General features: G+C 38.1%; 1 protein-coding gene across 2 annotated transcripts in view; it reads left to right on the forward strand.

Annotated features, from left to right (window-relative positions):
• LOC122565424 (guanine nucleotide-binding protein G(I)/G(S)/G(O) subunit gamma-7-like) overlaps positions 1-15,949 on the forward strand; it is a 187,117-nt gene extending 171,168 nt beyond the window's left edge. For both annotated transcript variants that reach the window (XM_043721388.1, XM_043721387.1), the window contains one exon: positions 11,900-15,949. In XM_043721388.1, the coding sequence (XP_043577323.1) occupies positions 11,900-12,025 (126 nt within the window). In that variant the 3' untranslated portion in view covers positions 12,026-15,949. The remainder of the gene's footprint in view (positions 1-11,899) is intronic.
• The last annotated feature ends 8,449 nt before the right edge of the window (positions 15,950-24,398 follow it).

Consider the following 24,398-nt stretch of genomic DNA (forward strand, 5'->3'; position numbering starts at 1 on the left):
GTATAATTTTTGTATCTCCTCAATGTTTCCTGCTCTCCTGAAAGCATTAACTCTGCTGAGAACAAAGAAAATTACAGCACAGGAAAAGGTCCTTCAGCCCTCCAAGTCCTTAGCCAATCCAGATCCTCTATCTAAACCTGTTGCCTATTTTCCAAGGATCTGTATCCCTCTGCTCCTTGCCCATTCATGTGTCTGTCTAGATATGTCTTAAATTATGCTATCATGCCCGCTTTTACCACCTCTGCTGGCAATCCGTTCATGCACCCACCACCCTCTAAATAAAGAACTTTCTACGCATATTTCCCTTAAATGTTTCCCATCTCAACTGGAAATCTACTCAACCTCCCTTAATAGCTAGCATCCTCCATACCAGGCAACATCCTGGTGAACCTCCTTTGTACCCTCTCCAAACCATCCACGTCAGTTTGGTAATGTGGTGACCAGAACTGTATGCAGTATTCCAAATGTGGCCGAACTGAAGTCCTATACAACTGTAACATGACCTGCCAACTCTTATACTCAGTACCTAATCTGATGAAGGAAAACATGCCATATGCCTTCTTGACCACTTTATCAATCTGCGATGCCACCTTCATGGTACAGTGAACCTGAACACCCAGATCTCTCTGTACATCAATTTTCCCCAGGGCTTTTCCATTTACTGTATAATTCGCTCTAGAATTGGATCTTCCAAAATACATCACTTCGCATTTGCTCAGATTGAACTCCATCTGCCATTTTTCCGCCCAACTCTACAATCTGTCTATATTCTGCTGTACTCGCTGACGGTCCCTTTTACTATCTGCTACTCTACCAATCCTAGTGTCATCTTCAAACTTGCTAATCAGACCACCAATACCTTCCTCCAGATCATTTATGTATATCACAAACAACAGTGGTCCCAGCATGGATCCCTGCGGAACACCACTGGTCACAGTTCTCCATTTTGAGAAACTCCCTTCCAATTACATTCTTTGTCTCCTGTTGCCCAGCCAGTTCTTTATCTATCTAGCTAGTACACCCTGGACCCCATGCGACTTCACTTTCTCCATCAGCCTACCATGGGGAACCTTATCAAATGCCTTACTGAAGTCCATGTCTATGACATCTACAGTCCTTCCCTCAACTTTGAGGAAGTGACAAAGAATTATATTAATTTGGTAAGACATGACCTTCCTTGCACAAAACCATGCTGCCTATCACTGATCAGCCCATTTTCTTCCAAGTGTAAATAGATCCTATCCCTCTATATCTTCTCCAGCACCTTTCCTACCATTGACACCAGGCTTACTGATTTATACAGTAGAACCTTGATTATCCGAATGAGATGGACGGGGGGAGTATTTTGTTTGGATAATTAATCATTGAAATAACCAGAAACTAGTGGTAATTTATGAGTGCCGGTTATCCAAACATTTCTCAGTAATCTGGCAATGCACGCCATAATGCCATTTAACCAATAACCGATCTATCGTAAACAAGAGGTAATTTGAGTTCTGGTTTTCAAACATTTCTCAATTGACCAGCCATAATACCATTTCACTGATAAATCAATGCTGAGTTGCCTTATGCCGTTTTTACGGGACCTTGAGATCTTGTTCAGATAATCCAAAATGTGGATAATTGGTGTTTGGATAATCAAGGTTGTGCTGTAATTATCTTTTTTTTTCTTGCTACCCTTTTTAAATAAGGGGACAACATTAGCAATTCTCCAGTTTTCCAGGACCTCATCCGTGTTCAAGGATGCTGCAAAGATATCTGTTAAGGCGCCAGCTATTTCCTGTCTGCTTCCCTCAGTGACCTGGGAACTTTTCCACCTTAATGCCTGTTAGAGTGCCAAACACTTCCTCCCTCCTTATGTCGACTTGTCCTAGAGTAATCAAACATCTATCCTGAACCTCGACATCAGTCGTGTCCCTCTCCTTGGTGAATACCAATGCAATGTACTCATCAAGAATCTCACCCATTTTCTCTGACTCCACGCATAACCTTCCTCCTCTGTCCTTGAGTGGGCCAATCTTTTAGGAGAAAGTGAGGACTGCAGATGCTGGAGATCAGAGCTGAAAATGTGTTGCTGGAAAAGCGCAGCAGGTCAGGCAGCATCAAAGGAACAGGAGAATTGACGTTTTGGGCATGAGCCCTTCTCTAGGATTGAGGAAAATGTGCCAAGCAGCCTAAGATAAAAGGTTGGGAGGAGGGACTTGCAGAGATGAGTTCGGTACCAACGCCCCTCCCCCAAGTCCCTCCTCTCTACCTTTTATCTTAGCCTGCTTGGCACACTTTCCTCATTCCTGAAGAAGGGCTCATGCCCAAAATGTCGATTCTCCTGCTCCTTGGATGCTGCCTGACCTGCGATTTTCCAGCAATGCATTTTCAGCGCTGGGCCAATCCTTTCTCCTCCTCATATATGAATAGAAGTTTTTGTGATTTTCCTTAACCCTGTTTGAGAAAGATATGTCATGGCTTCTTTTAGCCCTCTTAATTCATCATTTCAGATTGGTCCTACTTTCGCGATATTCTTCGAAAGCTTTGTCTGTTTTCAGTCGCCTAGACCTTACATATTGGATGTAGGTTTGCTTGCTGATCTGGAAGGTTCGTTTTCAGATGTTTCGTCACCATTCTAGGTAACATCTTCAGTGAGCCTCGGGATGAATACATGTTGAAAAAGACCAGGTACTCAATGAACACAGTCTGCCGATTTCTCAGCAACAAACCCAAACAAGCAGACAAAACACGTCCAGAAACCCTAGCCACTCCCCTACATCAAAGACATCTCATAAATGACTATAGACTACTCTGACCTCTTGGCATCATGGTTACCCACAAAGCTACCAACACACTAAGAGAGCAGCTAATGAACTTGAAAGACCCTATACAGACAACAACAAAACTAATGTCATTTACAAAATACCTTGCAAGAACTGTGACAAACAGGCAAAAAACTAGCCACCAGGATACATGAACACCAACTAGCCACAAAAAGACATGACCCACTCTCACTAGTATCCTTACATACAGATGAGGAAGGACACCACTTTGATGGGACAACACGTCCATCCTAGGACAAGCCAAACAGAGACATGCACGAGAATTCCTAGAAACATGGCATTCCAACTGGAACTCTATCAGCTAACACATTGACTTGAGTCCCATTTACCACCCCCTGAGGAAAAAAGAACAGGAAATTACATCACCACAGGAAATGACATCACCAACCCAAGGACGTCCAAACCTATAAATAAAATGTGGGCTACACCACCAGTGCTTCATGTGGAATCTCACTAAGGATGTTACGTAGTATGGTGATGAAACGTCTGAAAACTAACCTTCCAGCTTAGCGAGCAAACCTACATCCAGAACCGTAACTACAAATCTTCTCAAAACTCGCTAGCACCTTATGTATGCTTCCTTTTTCTTCGTTAGTCTCAGAGTTTCGCCTGTCATCCATGGATCCCTAATCTTGCCATTTTTGTCCTTCATTTTCACAGAGACATGACTGTCCTGCACTCTAATGAACCTCTTTAAAAGCCTTCCACATATCAAATGTTGATTTAACTTCAAACAGCTGCTCCCAATCCACATTCCTCAGTTCCTGCTGAATTTTGCGATAGTTGGCCTTCCCCCAATTTAGCACACTTCCTTTTGGACCACTATTGACTTTGGTCCATGAGAATTCTAAAGCTTACAGAATAGTGAAAACTATACCCAAAGTAATTTCCTACTGAAACTTCAACCGCCTGGCCCGGCTCATTCCCCAGCACCAGGTCCAGTATGGCCCCTTCCCAAGGTGGACTATTTACACACTACTCTATAAAACCCTCCTGGATGCTGCTTACAAATTCTGCTCCAGCTAATCCTCTAATACTAAGTGAATCCCAGTCAGTGTTGGGAACATTAAAATCTCCCATCCCTGTTGTTTCTACATCTTTCCATAATCTATCTACCTATTTATACCTCTATCTCACATTTGCTGTTGGGAGGACCGTGGTACAACCCCAACATTGTTACCCTACCCTTCCTTTTTCTGAGCTCTGCTCATATTGCCTCACTGCTCAAGTCCTCCAAAGTGCCCTCCTTCAGCACAGCTATGATCTCCTCTCTAACCAGTAATGTAACCTTTTTAGTCCCTCTCTATCTTGCTTGAAGCATCCATATCCTGGGATGCTTAGTTGCCAATCTTGCTCTTCTCTCAATCAAGTCTCAATAATAGATGAGATGCTGTTACTTGGGCATGTGCAGTTCATATTTAACTCACTAGCTATTATTAATGTGTCCGTCTTGACAATAGAGAATAATTAAACTATCTGGAGACATCATAGGAGAGCTTCATTTTGTCCCGCTCAGAATTTATATGTACACTTCAAAGTAAGGTACACTGGATTGGAATCATGGAAGAGTCCAAATTGATTTTTCATTGCTATGCTGTCAAGCTAATGGTCAATTATAGATTTCCTACTAACACACTGGGGTGAGATCAACTAATTCAGCAAAAGTGAATGACCAGTCTCGGAATGTTTTCTGATTTGTGTTTCTCATTTATTGGGTGAACGCGCAAAGCCATTGAGGGAGTCTACTGCTTAATTAGATTAGATTCCCTACAGTGTGGAAACCGGCCCTTCGGCCCAACAAGTCCACACCAACCCTCCGAAGAGCAACCCACCCAGACCCATTCCCCTACATTCAGTATGAGAGAGACTTTGAAATCTGTATTGCAAATCAAAATCCTTATGAAATAAAATTGTCCAATACTAAATTATTTAGTTGACATAGTATTCATTTGAACAGTGTCCACTACATTTTCCCCTGTATGCTAGCTCCTGAACTCTCCTTAAAGTAGAGATTCCACATTAATTTGCAAGACATTCAGCTATTCTGGTTCATGGTAAGTTGAGTATGCCTATTTTGCAGATTCATAAACTATTCTTTCTCCTCTTGCCGTGCTTCCTTGCAGTCCACTTGTCCCTCCCCTTTGCCAACCTCGGTTTCACACCCTATCTATAGGCCAACTCTCTTCCATACACCCCACTTTGTCCTTGCTGCTTCCACTCACCACCCCAGTGCTGATCCAGTCTCGGGCTTCATGCCTGTGTTTCCTTCTGACTGGTTCATTGTGAGATATACACCTTTCTCTTTCTGCAGTATGAGAATCCAAATACACTAGAAAGCTATGTAACAGAAAGTGAATGCACGATTGAAGTAACTGCCCAGCTGTATTTCTCAGCACAAATTGAATCCTGACTTTGAATTATGCAAACATCAGCATTGGAAGGGGTCACTTCAGCCATCGTGCTTATATTGGCTGTTTGAAAGAGTTTTCCAATTAGTTTCACTCCCCTTTTTCTCCCATAACTTGCAATTAATTTTTTCATTTTTAACCAGTTTGTTTTTGAAGTTGCGAATAAATCACTTTTTCAGGCAGTGCATTTCCAATGCATTCTATAGTTTTATACAATCAAGAATTCCATTTCTGCTTAAGCTGTAGCCCAGCTTTCATTTGCATTGCATTTCTTAAAATATAATTTTGCATTTTTCTGCAAATTTTGCCTGAAGGAAGCTTTGTTCCTTTGCTGGAGTTAGTGCCAGTCACACAATGAGAGAGATTAATGCTTAACGCAAACACCAGAAATGTTTTTCAATCATATTTTTAGCTATCATTGAGCAATATGTTTTTTTCCAGTTTAACTTCTCTTTTATTTTTTTAACATTACTTAAACACCACTGCTTGACTCCTGAGGTTCTGTACTTTAATTTGCCTATTTAAATTAAAGCCTGGCAGGCATAGCATACAACAGTCTGGAGTCTGGAGCCAGTTAATGACTTGTAACTCTCAAACTCTAAGCAGTCTGTGTTCTGAACTAGACAGTGGATCCCACCTATTTGAATCATGCAAATTATTTCAAATTCAGTTGCTTCCTTCTCTGTAAAAGAAATTACTCAAATAAATGTGTTTCTATTAATTGAAATTATGGAAATTTTCCAAGAAGTGGAGTCGAATGACTGGATTCTGATAACCTTTCAGTTTTATTGCCATTTTGACTGCAGAGGTTTTCAAGATTTAATCATTATTGTACATGTTTGGGCCAAATCGAGGCAGCATGCATAAAAGTCCTATTAACAAATGGATGTTGCAGCACGTTTAATTATATCTTTCCATATTAATCTGTTTAGATTGGAATGCAAAGCACATTATGCTGATAATCCAGTTGATTATAAAAATCCCACTACATTTTAAGCTCATAAAATGTAGGAGCAAGAGTAGGCCGTTCAACCCACTTAATCTGCTCCAACATTCAATGAGATCATGGCTGATCGGATCTGATTCTCAACGCCCCTCCTGATAACTCTTTATGCCTTTACTGATTATATCTGTCTGTTTCAACCTTGAATATATTTAATGACTCAACTTTGGTAGGTCTCTGCAATAAAGAATTCCACAAATTCATTGTCCTCTGAGAAAAGAAATTCTTTGTCTCTGTCTTAAACTTGTGACCCCTTTACTCTGAGATTATGTCCTCTGGCCCTACAGTCCCCCACAAAGAGGAACAACTTTTCTGCATCCACCGTGTCAAGTCCCCTAAGAAACATGTATGTTTCAATAAGGTTGCCTCTCATTCTTATAAATTCTAATAAGTGGTGAGTACTAACCACTCCACCCACCCTACCCCATGTCTTTGCCAATATTTGCTCAAGAATCAATAACCAAAAACATGTCATTTTTTAAATTTCTATTTATATGAGCTTACTGTGCACAAATTGGTTCTGTTTTCTACACTATAACTGTGACAATAAGTTGTTTGTTAAACACTTGAAACATCTTGAAGTCATGAAATAAATTTTATAAACAAATCTATCTGTTTTTCAAATATTTGGGCAGTGTAAACTAAGTTTGCTCACTGGTCTGTGCTGTTAGTTGATCTCAGCTCTGAAAGCAATAGGAATGGTTTAATTGTATGCAATGCTGCTGGGAATGCACAATAGTTTTATTCCTGCTTATCTAATGTTCCTTGCATGAAGTGTACATGATCCATAGATTCAAAAACCAACTACTTTCATCCAGATGTCTCAGTCCACATACTGGAGGTTGACCTCTTAAACAAGGCAGGTTTAAACTGAACTTTTGAATACAGAACAGGCGGCCTTTGGCCCTCCCTAATTATTGGCAAGCAAAAGGTCTCTTTCGCTAGTCCACAGACCAATCAACTACTTATTGCCAACAAGAGATGCATCAGTATACACCCTTGGCTCCAGATGGTCTGCAAATCTGAATTTCAATTGCTGCTTGCTCAAATGTTGTTTATAATGCCTGCCGTGGGTATCAGTTTACTTGCTTTCAAACAGCAACCACTCTTTCAAATACTTGTTTGTAAAAGTGTTCCTTCTCATTTAAGTCTGCTGTTTTTAAAAACACAAAAATAAAAAGACACTGTCCCTGTATGAGTAACAAGAAACAAAGTGCACGTGCCTATACAATTTTTAAAGGCTGGCTACTGGAGGCGATGGTAAGTATACAGCTTGTACACTTGGATTGCAACTGGTATAACTAACATATTGCTATGCTAAAATGTGAAGCTTAATGTTTGAGTGTCATTTCAGTTGAGATCATTTAATGACACTCTCCTGATACTGCAATATCAATATAAATAATTTTGACAACTGTTTTTCAGTTGCATGTGAGCTTGGCATGTAGGATACAGTTCCATGATTGTGAACTGGCTTCTCCTCTAGTAGAGGTTACAGTGAACTAATATTTTCCCTTTTGACAATGTTAAATATATTTAGAGGAATGGAAGTATCACCAGCACAAAACATTCCTGGCACATACAGGATGTTATTTACTTCTTATGAAAACTTGTTTTGAGTGGGCCAAAGAACTTGAATGGGTGTACTAGCAGGTGCAGTTATAATTGGCAATGAACAGCTGATCTTGTTTTAGGTCATTATACTTTTTCCTGTTATGCACTGTCTAGTCTTAGTTTCATGTTTGTTTTTTTTAACAAATTTTTCAAGAATGGTTTGGAACTGTCAAAACCAAAGAAAATTTGGCATTGAGGATAAATAAGTAAAAATTTCACATCGAGGTTTTTAAGAAGTCTGCTTAACTGTATTCCCTGAATGAGCATATGTAAAAAATAAAATTATTGTATGAAGGCTGCAGCCTGTTTTTAATTAACAGATCAGATTTCTATAATTTCATAATTTGTTTGTTTGAAATTGCAAATACTGATTTAATGATCAAGAGATTTTAGAATATTGACAGGCATTTTAGAGACTGCATAATCCATTTTGGAAACTGCAGTCTAGTAAGCTTGACTAGAATGGTATTAATCAGAAAGGAGACAAAGTTAATAAGCAGTGTTTGTAGTTCAAGTAAAATGGTGGAAAAGCAGACTTTTCAACTAAAAAATCATGGAATGCCATTTCAGGCCCCGATAGGACATTAGCTTTCTTCTTTTGGAGTTTGATTACTAAAACCACTCTCACTTTCTCTAATTTTATCACTTTTCCTCCTCTCCTAAATATAGGAACAAGTGCTGAAACTTGTTTCAATGTTTAGTGATGGCTGTTTGGTCATTCAACTAATTGTTAAACTGGTCAGATTGTATCAATTTACTGTTAAATTTTGGGGCCATCCAACTTTAGCCCCAAACCTAAACTCGCTGTAGTAGCACTTCTAGCAGAAGGTACTTGTTTGCTATCAGGAACAATCTGAAAATTCCAGCTGATACCTTTCCTCTACAAATCTTGGAGAAACTGGAATGGGTTTTAATGCTATGCCAAACGCACACAAATCCAAGGACAGTATGATACCTTTTTAATCTTTTTGATTTATTGCTTCACTTTTTGTGGTGCATTTAATTATTTTGCTGTTTCTTTCTCAATTCTGATTTCCCATTGTGTTGGCGGAGTGGGTATAATTACAACATTTAAAAGATCTCTAGGTGGATTCATGAATAGGAAAGGTTTAGGAGGATATGGGCCAAATGCTGACAATGGGAGTAGGTCTGATTGGGGCATTTGGTCGGCGCAGACAAGTTGGACCAAAGGGTTTGTCTCAATGCTGTAGGCTTCTCTCTGAAAATATTGCAATAATTCTTTTATTTGTTCATGGGGTGTGTGTGTTACTGGCTAGTCCAGCACTTATTGCCCAACCTTAATTGTCCAGAGAGCAGTTAAGAATTGATGACATTGCTGTGAATCTGGCGTCAATGTAATCTAGACCAGGTAGGGATGGCAGATTCCCTTTCTTAAAGCACATTGGTGAATCCTTGATTGAAAACAACATTTGAGATTAAGCCAAAGGAATGCATTTAGATAGACTGGTACTTAAACATTGAATTAAGAAATTAAATATAATCATTAGAAATAGTTCTGAGTTAGTGGTAGATCCCATTCTCTCCTTTTGGCTCCTATTGTCAAATACATGTAGAAATCCAGTAAAATTTCCATGGTACTATTTTAAAAAGAAGCAGGGTTTTTCCCCAGTGACCTAGTCAATATTATTCTGCAATCAGTATCATTTAAAGCAAAATCTGGTTATTATTACATTACTTTTTGAGAGTTTTTGTATACAAAATGAGCTGCTGCGTTTCCTATGTTACAGCGGTGACTGTACTTGAAAAGTATTTAAAGCATTTTGGAATATCCTAAAGTCATGAAAGATGCTACATAAGTGTAGATCAGCATGTCTGATCTACACAGGCCAACAAAATCACGGGCATCTGAGTAGTGAAGCAAAAGCTGAATTTAGCAAATTAAAATTGAGGCCAATTCTGTGATATAGTGCCATTTCAATTTTCAAAAAAATGAGAGGACTGCATTAATTAATGTAGTTCCCTGTCACTATTCATTATTTCAAATGTAACTGCATCGTGTTGATTCTGAGCTAAGGCTGTTGGATATCAAAAATGATTCCCACAAAGAGTTGCTGTATGAAATGAGCACTGCACTTAGTTGATATCTGATGTGGGATTTAAGGAGGATATGGTATTCTTAGGGGTTTTCCAGACTGGAAACTAGTCAGTCTGGTTGGTAGCCAAATCAATTTTTCCTTTTAATTTGCAGACACTGGGATCACCCACTCCAGTACATTCCATACATTCAAGAATTCCTACATCAAGCAAAAATTACTTGGACCATCATATCGGTAAATTCAATGAACAAGTGAATCATCATTGCCAGAGACTGAGAAATTTCAAGTCTGGCTGGCATGTTCACTGCTAAGATTCTTTTCTGTCTGGTGGAAGAACAGTTCCAAACAACCTGTGGTGATGTGTTTTGTCTTGTGCCTACAAACTCTTTTCAAACCTGTGATGACAAAAAACACTCAGACTATTCTATTCTGCAGACTTACAAAGTCAAAACCAGCAAACTACAACTACAGAGTAGATTTATATAGAGCCTTTTGCAATCTAAGAACATCTCTAAGCACATTTTTTGGCCAGTGGAGTATTTCTATAGTGTGATCGTTGCAACAACACAGAAAATGTAGCATCCAAATTATGCACAGCATGATTGCACATGAGATGAAGCATCAGTAATTTTTCTTTAATAATGTTTTTCAAAAGATAAAGCTTGACCAAAACATGGTGGGCGAATGCTGTGTATGATGACATGGAATCTATGCCCATTGAGGGCCAGACCAGGATTCAGTTTAAAATGATAGTTTGGTCCATGATGGGCTGACCAGAGTGGAATTTCTATAGGGTGTGACATTTTTGTAGCTTTGTTTTCAATTAAACTCTCAGCCACACTGAGCTCATAAACTGTACTAATATTTGGCAAGTATTTACAGCTTCCTAAAAAAATTTAATTTTGTTATTCATACTTATTAGTATACTTTAATGCACAACTGTTGTCCAAAGTACCTTTTCAATCTTAATCTCGCAATTTTTTTCCTTCCTGTTCTGAAGGTGTTCACTTCTAGCTCGGTTTTAGATTATGGTTCCTTAACATGTCAATCACCCTCCACTACCTCACCATTGACCGTTATTGATACATAATCACTGACTGTAAGTTTCAGAAAAGAGTTATCCATTAGAGTATTTCAGGCAAGTCAAAATCGTTGAAATTAATTGTAGCATCACTATATATGAGCTCATTCTTGGTATCGAGCATTTTTTTTAAAAAAGTGCTCAGCTGCTCATTAACCAAACTAACAGATCTATGGAGGACCACCTTATAAACATCCAATATCTGATCATTGCCATGATAAAGTTGATATTGTTATCAGGATTCCAGAATAATGAAATACCTGCTGTGTATATGTTGAGAAACTATAAATACAGCTGTGAGTACACAGATGACAAAATTTTTTGCAGTTTGTCACAACATGTTAATGACTTTGAGCTCATACAAATACGTTTAAAAAAAGGATTATCACAATTTTGATATCTTATAGCTTTTCTTCTGTATTTGTGAGTAAATTGTCAATGCGTTAAATGATCTGAATTAATCCAAGTCCATTCATGTTTATTGAAGCAAACTAATATTTGCAAGCAAGAGTATCACTGCTCAGTACTTAATGCTAAACTGATCTCTACTATGATGCATCTACTATGATGCATTCTTACACCACAGGTTAAGGAGGGGATAATCATCTGGAGTTTTCTTTTCTTAATTTCCAGCAGAACTGTTAATAATAAGCTTGTTATGCTCACACTGAAAGAGTGACTATTTGGGTGAAGGACGAGAGATGGGGTGCCCGGTGAATAGGAGAGCTTTGATAACTTTCTAGCTTCATATGAGTAAGGTATGGAGTCACTGGTGTCTTGTTGTGGTTGCCCAGTAAGAGGCAAGGAAGGCAGGAAGTTGGAAGGGGGGGATAAATATGTAATCAGTTATTGCTTCAGAGTATAATCAGAAATTTTTGAATGATTTTCAACAATTTTTTTTATAACAGGTATCCAAAGCTGCTGTAGACCTTATGAATTACTGTGAGCAGCATGCCCGAAGTGACCCGCTGATTCTTGGAGTTCCGACGTCTGAGAATCCTTTTAAGGAAAAGAAACCCTGTATCATCCTATAGCTTTGCCCAATGATGGATGAAGTACAGCTCATTCAAATCCTATCAATGATTACCAACAGCAAGAAATATTCAAGTCAATGAATACAGGTGTCCAAATAGAAATGTATTTGTTTTTTAAAATTATAGTTGAATCAGTGGTTGCAAATCTGGCAAAGGGGATTTAGAAATTTCAGCCAATGAGAATTAACTTCACCGGATCAAGCAAGGGAGGGGTTTTAAAGGAGAACATTTTGTTATTGATGTGCTTTCTAATGTGTCTACATTTTGACTGGATCATAAGTTGATAGTTTTATTGTTTTTGTTTGGTGAGGGTGGGGTAAAGGGGTGAAATGGAAAAAGAGGATCTGTCGAGCTATACCCATATGAATGGAATTGCTTTGTGTGAACTTTGGTGTTAACTTTTGGAATACTTAGCACATAATACAGAAACTGAATTAAATGTCTAAGTATTTCAAATGTAAAACCAGGAAGAAGTAATTCATTTCCACTACTAATATTTAATGGACGTTGCAAATAAGGACACATTTTATTTACTCCTGCCTTTCAGTTCCTTCAACTTGATCAATACTGAGTACTTTAGTTTCATCAGCAACTTTGATTAATTTTGTTGAGTGATGAGAATTTTTCGTGAAATAATATTATTGCCACAAGCATTTACGTCTGTTTCAATCAAGGATATGTCAGAAAATGTATTTTAGAAAATTTAACATTGTTAAATTAGTATAGTTTGTGCATCAAAGTTTCCAAGAATTCAACTTTGTTTATGATAGATCAGAAGGAGTTAAACTTTTTTGTGCGAAACCTTTTTGGTTTTAGGTTTTGTGGTGCAGAACTTCTTGCAGTGAACTCTAATTTAGACTTACAACTGCCAATTTATATTGAACACTGCATATAGTGGCATCAGTATTGGTTTACAAAATTATATTCACAAGCTTCTAATGTGCGTTTGGCTGTAATGCAGAGGTGGAGAAAGACATAAGCTCATTTCTGATCGCTAAGACTGTGCGGAAGAGGGAAGTGTTTTGGACCTGACCTTTTATTTTCTACTTTCCTCTGGTGATCCTCAAAACACTGAAATAGCAAAACCATAGATGCTAACCTTTTAAGTTGCATTATCAACTCTTGCTTATCTTTGGACATAGATGTTCTGCTTTTTTATTGATTAATCTTTGACTCACTTATTGGGAGAAGTTATTAAACTATTAATTTTATGAACTTTGGACAAAGCTGTTAAAATCTAGAAAACACAATCTTCAAAGAAATCAGCAAGTACAGTAGCATCTCTCTAATTTTACTAAATTCTATTTGAAATACATTGAGAACCCTTTTTCCAGTGCAAAGCTCTTGGCCAGCGCAACCGTGTTTACTTCCTGAATTCACAAGAAAACTACCAGAATAGAATCCCCAGAACCATTTGTTGAAAGCAAGGATGCATCCTGGCAGAGTGATTTAAAACCAACAAATAGATTAACAACAGCCTGTTTCTGCACATGCAATGTGAAATGGGAAAATACTAGTACTGATTTGAGATTTCACGCTCTACTTTCCTCACTAACAACATAGAAAAATTTTTTCAGTTCCTAATTTGAAAGTGTAATATTTATGCAGTGGTAGTAGTTGCAGTTAGTTTGTTGTCTTGTATCCTTTAATAGAGAGGTTTTCCTACCAATCACAACTGCCAAATGTGAATATCTGCTCAGATAGTGAATTTTCTAATGGGATAAAAATAACTACCTGGTGATGCTGCATGATCTTAATATACCTTCAGGTCCTACCTCAACAGGAATAGCCTTTGCCCTACCAATACTGGAAGGCTTCCACATCAGGGGAATGGACTGCTGTAGTAAGGAAAAATTGAAATGCAAATTCACTGTCGCGTGTATATAATATAAATAATAATTAAAATCTTTATGTACATGAGTTTATAGCAGTTAGTTCACTTTCAAGGTATAGGTGACAAAATATGCCTGTGTTTAATGTTTGCAACGTTGTCTAACCCTCCAGTCTGCATTACGCACAGATTTTCATTGACCTCTTAATTAAGTATTCATATTATATTCACAATAATCTGAATATAATGCTGTTATTATGAAACCTTCCAACTCTGTCAACACTGAACATGTCAGTAGAGTTACTACCTCCATGTTCAGATGGTTGAATATTGCTCAGAAATGCTAAGCTGAACCTATTCACTTATTCAGCTCAGAGCAGTATTTGCATTTGCAGAATACACGTGTACATATCTGGATTGCTTCCATACTAGGCAACAGGGCATTGCTACTTGAGGGAATTTATTTTTACGGCTTCATTATTATGCCATTTCCTACTTGTGGAAAGTACATGGCTTCAACATGTTGCCATCTACAATGACTGTGGCTGTTTAAGGTTTTGTGGGTTGTTTTTTTTGTCATCACCACCTCTCTACTGCTTAACACCTGTGAGAAAACCCTTCTTTCCTGGAAAGAAAGAAACTTGCATTTATGTAATGCCTTGATATATCATAAAATGCTTTTGAGCTAAAAAACCCTTTTGATGTACAGTCACTGTTGTATCTTTGCTGTACCTATTATTGCAAAGTTGAAACATAGGATCAATCAATGAGTTCATTTTCAGTGAATTCTTATACATTACCAAATTTTCTTTTTAAGGCAGATTCTACCACGCACAAACAATAGGTTGTAGAAATAAGCAATTAATTTCTTTCTTCATCTTTGCTACTAGCATTAAAGATGTTAAACAGACCACCAAGACAAATATTTAGCAGGGAAGATTATACACTGGTATCAGAATCTGCATGAATTTCCTTCCAGTAAAATTAATAGTAGGAACATTGTGATTTCTATAACACACATGCCATCCTCCCCACTCTGTTTTTGCCTTTCCTGTCCTCTGGCCCGCTTGATTAAAAATGAAAGCATGTCTTGGAAAGGAATACCAGAGAAATACTTGAATAAAAGCTAAATACTGTGGATGCTGGACATCTGAAACAAACATGGAATTCTGGAGAACCTCAGCAGGTCTGGCAGCATCCATAGAAAGAGAAACAGAGTTAACATTTCAAGTCTGCCTTGACTCTTCTTGTATGACTGTTTGTTATGATAGAAATGAAACCTATACAACAGATGTTCCGAATAGAACATTTTATCTAAAGTTATTACAAAGAAACACACTAAGAGCAGCTTACTAAGCCCAATAATTTCTGATAATGAGCAATAATTTTCTGATGCCTCTTTGTTTCTTTCTTTCTTCATCTTTTTGAGACGACCTCTTCTGTAAATGACTGCTTTCAAAGTAATAAAACAAAGAACTGCAGGTGCTGGATTGCTTGAGAAACCTCAGCAGATCTAGAAACATTTTCACAGGGTCACTGGGCTCAAAATATTAACTCTGTTTTTCTCTCCATAGATCCTGTCAGATCTGCTGAGTTTCTGCAGCACTTTGTCTTTGTTTTCAAAATAACTTCCTCTATTGTTACAAATATCCTCCTTTGGTTCATATATAACACCCCTGTTAATGTTCGCCAGAGATTTACAGACAAACTGAACAGTATGAGATATATGTAAGCAAAAGATTGAATATACTGAGACAATTGAAAGTTATCACATTATTAAATGTATGAACCTTCAGAATGGAATCACAAGCATTGAAGAGTTATATGGCATGGAATCAGACCCTTTGATCCAACCAGTCCATGCCAACCATATCCCAAAACTATATTAGCCTGCACTTGGCCCATATACCTCCAAACATTTTTTATTCATGTACTTTGCTAAATTTTTTGTTTAAACATTGTAATTGTAACTTCCTATGGAGTTACATTCGGCACAAACTGTGTAAAAAAAAAAATTGCTCCTCGTCTTTTTTTAATCTTTCTCCTCTCACCTTAAAAACATGCCCCCAAGAATTAAAACCCCCCAACCTGTGGAAGAGAGACCTGCCATTCGCCTTATCTGTATCTCTGATTTTATAAATCTCTAAAAGATGACCCCTCAACCTCCAAAGTGCCAATGAAAAATGTCCCAGCCAATCCAAGTCTCTCCTTATAAATCTTCCATTCCTGGCAACATCCAGGAAAATCTCTTCTGAACCCCCTCCAACTTAATAATATACTTCCTATAACAGGGAGATCAGAACTGGACACAGTACTGCAGAATAAGCCTCACCAACGTCCTGCACAATCTCGGCATGACATCCCAACTCTTATACTCAAAGGTCTGAGCAATGAAGGCAAGCAAGTTAAATGCCTTCTTAACCACCCTATCTCTATCTGATGCAAACTTTGAAGAATTATGTACCTGAACCCCTAGGTTTCTCTGTTGTTGTGGTTCTGTTCGCCGAGCTGCAAGTTTTTGTTGCAAACGTTTCGTCCCCTGGCTAGGCGACATCATCAGTGCTTGGGAGCCTCCTTCGAAGCGCTTCTTTGATGTTTCCTCGGTGTTTATAGTGGTCTGTCCCTGCCGCTTCCGGTTGTCAGTTTCAGCTGTCCGCTGTAGTGGTTGGTATATTGGGTCCAGGTCGATGTGTATGTTGATGGAGTTTGTGGATGAATGCCATGCCTCTAGGAATTCCCTGGATGTTCTCTGTCTGGCTTGCCCTATGATAACACTACTATCATAGGGCAAGCCAGACAGAGAACAGCCAGGGAATTCCTAGAGGCATGGCATTCATCCACAAACTCCATCAACAAACACATCGACCTGGACCCAATATACCAACCACTACAGCGGACAGCTGAAATTGACAACCGGAAGGGGCAGGGACAGACCACTATAAACACCGGAGGAAACATCAAAGAAGCGCTTCGCAGGAGGCTCCCAAGCACTGATGACTTCGCCTAGCCAGGGGACGAAACGTTTGCAACAAAAACTTCCAGCTCGGCGAACAGAACCACAACAACGAGCACCCGAGCTACAAATCTTCGCACAAACTTTGAACACTTACGGGCGAGAGACGCTGAGTTTCTCTGTTCTACAACACTACCCAAGGCCCTAGTTTTGATTGTATATGTTTTGCCTTTGTGTAAGCAAATAAAAGGCATCTAGATGGGTATATGAATAGGAAGGGTTTAGAGGGATGTGGGCCAAGTGTTGGCAAATGGGACTAGATTAGGTTGGGACATCTGGTTGGCATGGACGAGTTGGACAGGAGGGTCTGTTTCCTTACTGTACATCTCTCTGACTTCACATTTATCCGAATTAATATTTTAAAAATTAAGTTTCTTTGATCCAGTCTACTTACTAAAGTAAGAAAGTAACTCAATTCAATACTAAAATGAAACTCTGGATGCAGCGGATCTGAAACAAAAAACAAATTGCTGACAAAACTCAGGAGGTCTGGTAGCATCTGTCTGTGGACAAAGCAGAATTGCTGTTTTGAGTCTGTAAGGCAGAGTTTCACCAGCAATGTGTTTTTGTTTCAGCTCAATTCAATAGCTTCATTAAAAATAAAACAATGCAAACATTACAAACAATTCTAATTATATGCAACAGCTAAGATTAAGACATCTACTGACAAATTCTAGCTGTGAGCTTGCCTGTTGGAGAAGTAATGCAGTTCTTCATATTGTATATTCCTTGTATTTAATGCTAACAACTGGGAGAACAGGTATTTGGAGATGATTGTCAAGATTAAAGTGATGCTGGAAAAACACAGCAGGTCAGGCAGCATCCGAGGAGCAGGAAAATCGACGTTTCGAGCGAAAGCTCTTCATCAGGCTTTTGTCCGAAATGTCGATTTTCCTGCTCCTCAGATGCTGCCTGACCTGCGCTTTTCCAGCACCACTCTAATCTTGATTCTGATCTCCAGCATCTGCAGTACCCACTTCTGCCTATTTGGAGATGATTGCTGTATATAGTATCATGGTTGTGCCAGAATTCTTTTTATTTATAAAAGTCAAAACAGATGGGTTTTATTTCAAGTTTCTGTTAAACAACTGTTATCCTTCCAATTAAATGTCAACCATGGTTCAGTTGAGATGGCATTTCCCTCCCCTTCCTACTCAGAAGATTGTTGATTCAAGTCCACTTAAAGCTGTGGGTACGAAATCAGTGCTGCCACTGCCAATGCAGACTGAGGGATGCTGCAAACTCAGACACCTTTTTTGCATGAGACATTATGCTGAGTCTCTGACTGCCCCTACAGGTGTATGTAAAAAAAATCCCTTAGCTACAATTTTAAAGAAAAATGGGAGAATTATCCTTTGTTTTTCTTCGATCAGTATCTGAAAAATAGATTTTTGTTCATTAACGCATTTAAGTTTATGAAAGTTTGCAGTGCAGAAATTATTGGATGCATTTCCTGTATTATGACTGCAAGCAATTATTATAATGACTACATTTCAAAAGTACTCCATTGTTTGTGAAATGTTTGTCATCATGAAAGGCACATATAAGTGCAAGTTTGTCTTTTCGCTTTAAAATTCCAAATATTCATTTGGCAAAGCAATGTTCTTAAAGTTACTTGAATATAAATTTTTTTAAACTGCAGTTTGATAAATTAATCTCAACTTTATTGCATACAGTCTAAATCATATTAATAACACAAGGTAAATGTTTTAGTTAGCAGCAACAGAAAAACTAAAACTGTATTCCCCAAAATGCATATTTAAATGTTGCAAAAGATAACAAATAGGACAATAGTATTTTCAGTCTGTAGCAACCATCATTCTTTGGGTTGTAGTTTTCCTAATCAGTAAACATTGTTTTACCTTTCAAAACTTTAAAGTAATCAATACAGCATTTTGAAACTATTAAGTATAAATTATGAATTGGAAACATATTCCTGTTGCCTTCTATTTTTAAAAAGTGTCACATATCTTTTCCTCGTTTCTCTTCTCTCCTCATCCCATCTCCAATTGATTGCAAGTTTGAGTGAGTAGCTGAACCAGGATCCCCTTGGGGTCTATCTAAATTCTGTGCTAAATTAGCTGTCAAAGTATTGGATTAGCTATCAATGATTGGTTTCATTGTGTACAGAGCGTGAAAGGGAAAAATCCAGGCTTTCCATTTCACAATGAAATTCCAGAATCCTTGCCAGAAGTGCATTTTGTAATCTTTTGCCGAGAACATGATTTAACTTGGCTGCGATGCCAATTGGAGTCAGGTCACCTGCTGATATTGTGAGACACGTTGCTATTAGCTGAGGATCTATAGGCAGCTGATGCCTTTGAAACCTTAGCCCAGACGTTCAGATATGTTCCATATCAGCATGTTCAGATTGTAAAGCAGGCTTCTGGAGCAGGTAGGACTTGAACTCAGGTCTTCCAGCTCAAAGGTACACTGCGCCACAAAGCCCCTATCCCAGACGTTTCCTTATCTCCACGTAACTTTGTGCTGCCACTCAGTATGCACCTGCCCCTTTATTAGTACACAGCTGCACCCTGGAATTGTCCATCCTGTGCTCTCACTCTGCTACCCACTCGCTGTTTCCACGTTCGCCTCAAAACCTTCCTCTTCAATTGGAGTCATAGACTCCCTGCACTGTGGAAGCAGGCCATTTGGCCCATCAAGTCCACACCAACACAGAAAAGCATCCCACCCAGATGCACCAACCTACCCTATCCCTGTTACGCTACATTTCCCATGGCTAATCCACCTAGCCAGCACATTTTTATTTTAACTTGGCAATTTAGAATAGCTATTCCACCTAACCTGCACATCTTTGGGAGGAAACCCACGCATACACGGGGAGAATGTGCAAACTCCAAACAGATAGTCACCCGAGGGGTGGAATTGAACTCCAGTCACTGGTGCTGTCAGGCAGCGGTGTTAGTCATCATGCCACGCCTTTGTTCCTTTCAATTTCTTCATCCTAGCTTCTCCCCTCTTCCCTTGTTCAAAGTCCACCAGGTCATTTTCCTCATTGTCATAAAGCATTAGAACACATCTTTCACATGAGAAGTGCAAAATAACTAACAATTGTTGAATCAGTGTTTTTGAGGATTGGACAAAATGGAAGAAAACAAAAAAGTGCCAAAATATCAGTAAAAGAAATGAAAATATGAAAATACTGTGACTTTTTAAAATAATTTGTAAAACAGTTGTTTCACATTTTACGTACAACAGGAATGTGCAAAATTTATCTTCATGAGCTTCAGGCCACCTAATGGGTTTAAAAATGCCTTTCAAGATATATGTAGATCTTAGTTTTGTAATTTGGGATCTATGAAACAATAGAATTTTAGTTACTTTTTTCAAACCTACAATCCCTGAAAGTTGAAACTGGAGCAAATGTTACAACTTTAAATGCAATCTAATAGATTTTGTTGAACATTGGGTACTAGAGGCCACGTGTAGTTCACAAGCCAGTTTAGTTTCCTTGTTCTAAAAGGTTGAATATTGGGAGAAATCCAGAGTCTTGTGTTCTCCATAGAACTGAAAATATTATCAGTACTAGTCTTAGTGATCTAACTATTTTTATTTAAATTTCTAAGTTGAAAAGGAAAAGTTCTTATTCTTCCATCATATGTGGCAGCTTAGACTTGCTTGTCCATTTCATTCGTGCAACTATGGACAACTAAGTATTATTTTAACAAATAAACTAACTGGATATGGTGCAAGTTTAAAAATGTAACTAACTAGTTTATGTGTATTTCTAAATGAAAACAAACAATAGTTTACAGAATGTGCAGTTTACATAAAAAACATTCACATGCTCAGATTGCCACAAATAGAGGAAGAAATATTTATATTAAGATGTATTCTGCATTGTAAATATTGAGTTCTTGTCAATTTTTACTTGTGCAGACTAAGTTTCATACACTTCGGCTTAAAGTATGAATTTAACAAATTCTCAGAAAACATAAATCTGGGTGAAATTTCTGATCTAAATGTTTGTGGTAATTTCTTCAAATGGGCAATTTATTTTTGTTTTCAAAAACATCCTGTAATTCAAATACAATGCCAAAAAATTATTCTCCTTGAGACAAGGTGATGCCAGTTCCAACCATAATGAGTTGAATAATGAAAGGATGATCTCAATTACTATATTTTGTGGGGTGAAAATAGGTAGAATAGAACCAACCTGGAAATTGACTTTCTCAAAGCAATGAGTTTTTGAATGATATAAGGTAACTATTCTATTGGTTTCCAACTTTTCTAAATTTGGAGCTCTTCTAATATGAGGAATATATTGTGGATAGGTTTTGAGTTACTTCTGTGCCTCTGTATGCACTATTAAAGAGAAACAGGGTGATCTACTCCCAAATGTTTGAAAATGGTATTTTCCAACCAAGTTGTACAGGAGTGTGCCAGCTGGAATAGTTTGCAGGGTCTTTTCATTACAGCAGTTGGCTGTTTGTAGACTTCATGTTTATCGTTATTCTTTCATTCTTTAGCCAATAATCAGTGCATTGCAGTGTAGGGAATTTCTGTTGAGCATAGCATTGTGATTTGTTTCCTCCTGATCTTTCCATTTCTCCAAAGTACCTATTAGTCCCAACATTTGGGAATTCTAATGAACTGTAGTAGAAATATTATAGCTTTCTTTGGCCAACTAATATCTATAAATCAGATTGTGAGTTTGCTCGCTGAGCTGGTAGATTTGTTCTCAGACGATTCGTCACCATGCTAAGTAACATAATCAGTGAGCCTCTGATGAAGCGCTGAGTTCTGTCCCGCGTTCTATTTGTATGTCTTGGTCTGTTGCGGTGGGTGATTTCACTTCCAGTTCTTTTTCTGTGAGGCTGGTAAATTGGGTCCAAATCAATGTGTTTGTAGGAGGAATTCCAGTTTGAATGCCAGGCCTTTAGGAATTCCCCTGCTGTCTTTGTTTAGCATGTTGTGGGACAGCAGGACAGAACACCAATGCTTCATTGGAGGCTCACTGATGATGTTACCTAGCATGGTGACAAAACGACTGAAAATAAATCTACCAGCTCAGCAAGCAAACTTAGAACCTGAACCACAACCTGAGCTACAAATCTTCGCAAAAATCGCAGGTACCTATAAATTTTTAAACTTGTATTTTTATTAAGGGTTTGAAGTTGTTTTATGATTAACCACTTTTTAATTCATAGAAATCAATCATTTGTTCAGACAACAACACTTACAATATGTTTTAGTAAGTTGCCAAAAGCACACACCACCCTACATGTTTGTTTATGTTGTCGTTGAATGTGATTTCCCTCCATAGTAAGAAGTGTCTCCTATTAGTAAACTATACAACCAAAACTAAGTTTTTGGGGTACAGACATATCAATTGCTCAAAGTATGAGCTGTCCTCAAACTGACTGAGGATTTAAGAATTTAGTAGGTTCTCTGATATTTTTGGTACTCAAAACATAGTGCATCATAAGATACAGTTAATTTCTCAACTTTTTAAAACAAACAAACTATTGAATGACTGGTAAGGAAAAATGTATATTTCCCATACTGAAATAAATACAATTATATTAACTGCAACAATACCTATCCTGTTTAAAATTCCAATTTCTTTTGCAGAATAAATGAAACACCAAATGAATTTCTGAAAAATGCTTAATTTGCACATCATCTACATTCTACACCGGGTTCAGTTGTCTGTCTTAAACATTTATGGTACTATCCGGAATATAGCATGTGTGATTGTTCCTGGCCACTTGTGTTGACGTCTTGAATACTTTTCTGGTTTTGTTCACATAGTGATTTGTCAAACTAAATATTCACAACACAAATGTAAAAGCAAAATCACTGATGCCAAATGATTTCATGTGAAATGCCCATGCACTACATTATAAACATTTTTTTCTTGAAATTACTTTTTCTGAAAATCAGTAGAATGCAAAGTCCAAATGTGAAATTAGTTCTTTTCAGATTAACATTATAATTTATTTAAATATTTAGTTTGTGCAGCACGGTGACTCAGTGGTTAGAACTGCTGCCTCACAACACCAGGGACCCGGGTTTGATTCCACCCTCCGGCAACTGTCTGTGTGGAGTTTGCATGTTCTCACTCTGTCTGCATGAGTTTCCTCCGGATTTCCCCTCAGCTGTTCCAGTTTCGTCCCACAATCCAGAAATGTACTTTAGGTGGATTGGCCATATTAAATTACCCATAGTAATTCATAGTAATACCCATAGTTCAGTGATGTGTAGGTTGGGTGTGTTAGCCATGGGAAATGCAGGGTTACGGGGATAGGATAGGGGGATGGATCTAGGTGAGATGCTCTTCAGAGGGTTGGTGTGGACTTGTTGGGCTGAATGGCTCCTTTCCACACTGTAGGAATTCTGTGTGTGAACCCTGGATTTTGTAAGCCAACACTTCGTGCAGAATCTGATCAACATCTTTTTAGCTGAAAATCAAGAGTCACATGGACACAATACTGGCATTCTGTACTGTAATCATTATTATTTTATGATAAGTCATGAGATTGTAGAAAAACACACTTTTGCATTGTTACTTGTTTTACTGCCGTGTAGATTTTAAAGAAATTATGCATAGTTCCCAAGTAGTTTTTCTGCAATTCCTTCCTTGGTGTCAATGGCAGCCAACTTTCTGTGAGCGAGAAGTTGGGAAGCTCATTACATTAAAAGCAAGATGTTTGGAGGAAGAAGTGGTAACTTAATGGGCCTGCTTTTATATCATTGACATGAGGGTGAACAGCAGTCATGAATACCATCATTATTATTTCCTGATCAAATCTCACTTTTCAGTAGAATTGTTGGATTCTGCTTGTGATATCACATCTATGATACCATAATCATGATAGATGTTTCATGTCTGTTCTAGTGCCATTTATGATTATGAGAATTGAAACACAACCTTTATGTGGCTTATATTCTTGATATTCTTCATTTTGACCAGCATGCACATGAAGCATAAGGCTGCCTCAGCCTCTTATAAATATGGCCTGACATGTAACCCTGCAGAATTTTGTGGAGACATCTACCACTCATGCACATTAGCACATTTACCCTCATCTCACATTTTCTGACTATGGCATTGCATACCAAGTCTTAAAGTTATTAAACTACTCATTACTAGCGATGGGATTTTTCCATGACTAGATGATCTCAAAGTCTGGACCTTCTCGGTTATGATAAAGGATTTAGTGGTGTGTTTTTCCTTAAATCCCACAACTCGTACAAATTGTGCATATTTACATTTAATCATTTTCCTTCTAATCTTCAAAGGGAATTTATGTAAACTCTGTCTTCATCTAATATCAAAGCATTGCACTCTTGGAGATGGTGGTCAATAGCAGAATCTCTGCTTGAATCTTACTATCTCCAGCTTTGGTTGTAGTATCCATTTGCTGCCACAGCTGAGGATCAGATTCTCCAGCAAATTTTGGGTATAATCCTGAACTTTAGTGACCTAAATGCATCTGAACTTTGCATTGCAGAAGGGTTGTTATCCAAACAATTTATATTCCTGCTTGCTGAGACACTGGACC

This window comes from Chiloscyllium plagiosum, chromosome 31, assembly GCF_004010195.1.
Source record: "Chiloscyllium plagiosum isolate BGI_BamShark_2017 chromosome 31, ASM401019v2, whole genome shotgun sequence".
Taxonomy (NCBI): Eukaryota; Metazoa; Chordata; class Chondrichthyes; order Orectolobiformes; family Hemiscylliidae; genus Chiloscyllium; species Chiloscyllium plagiosum.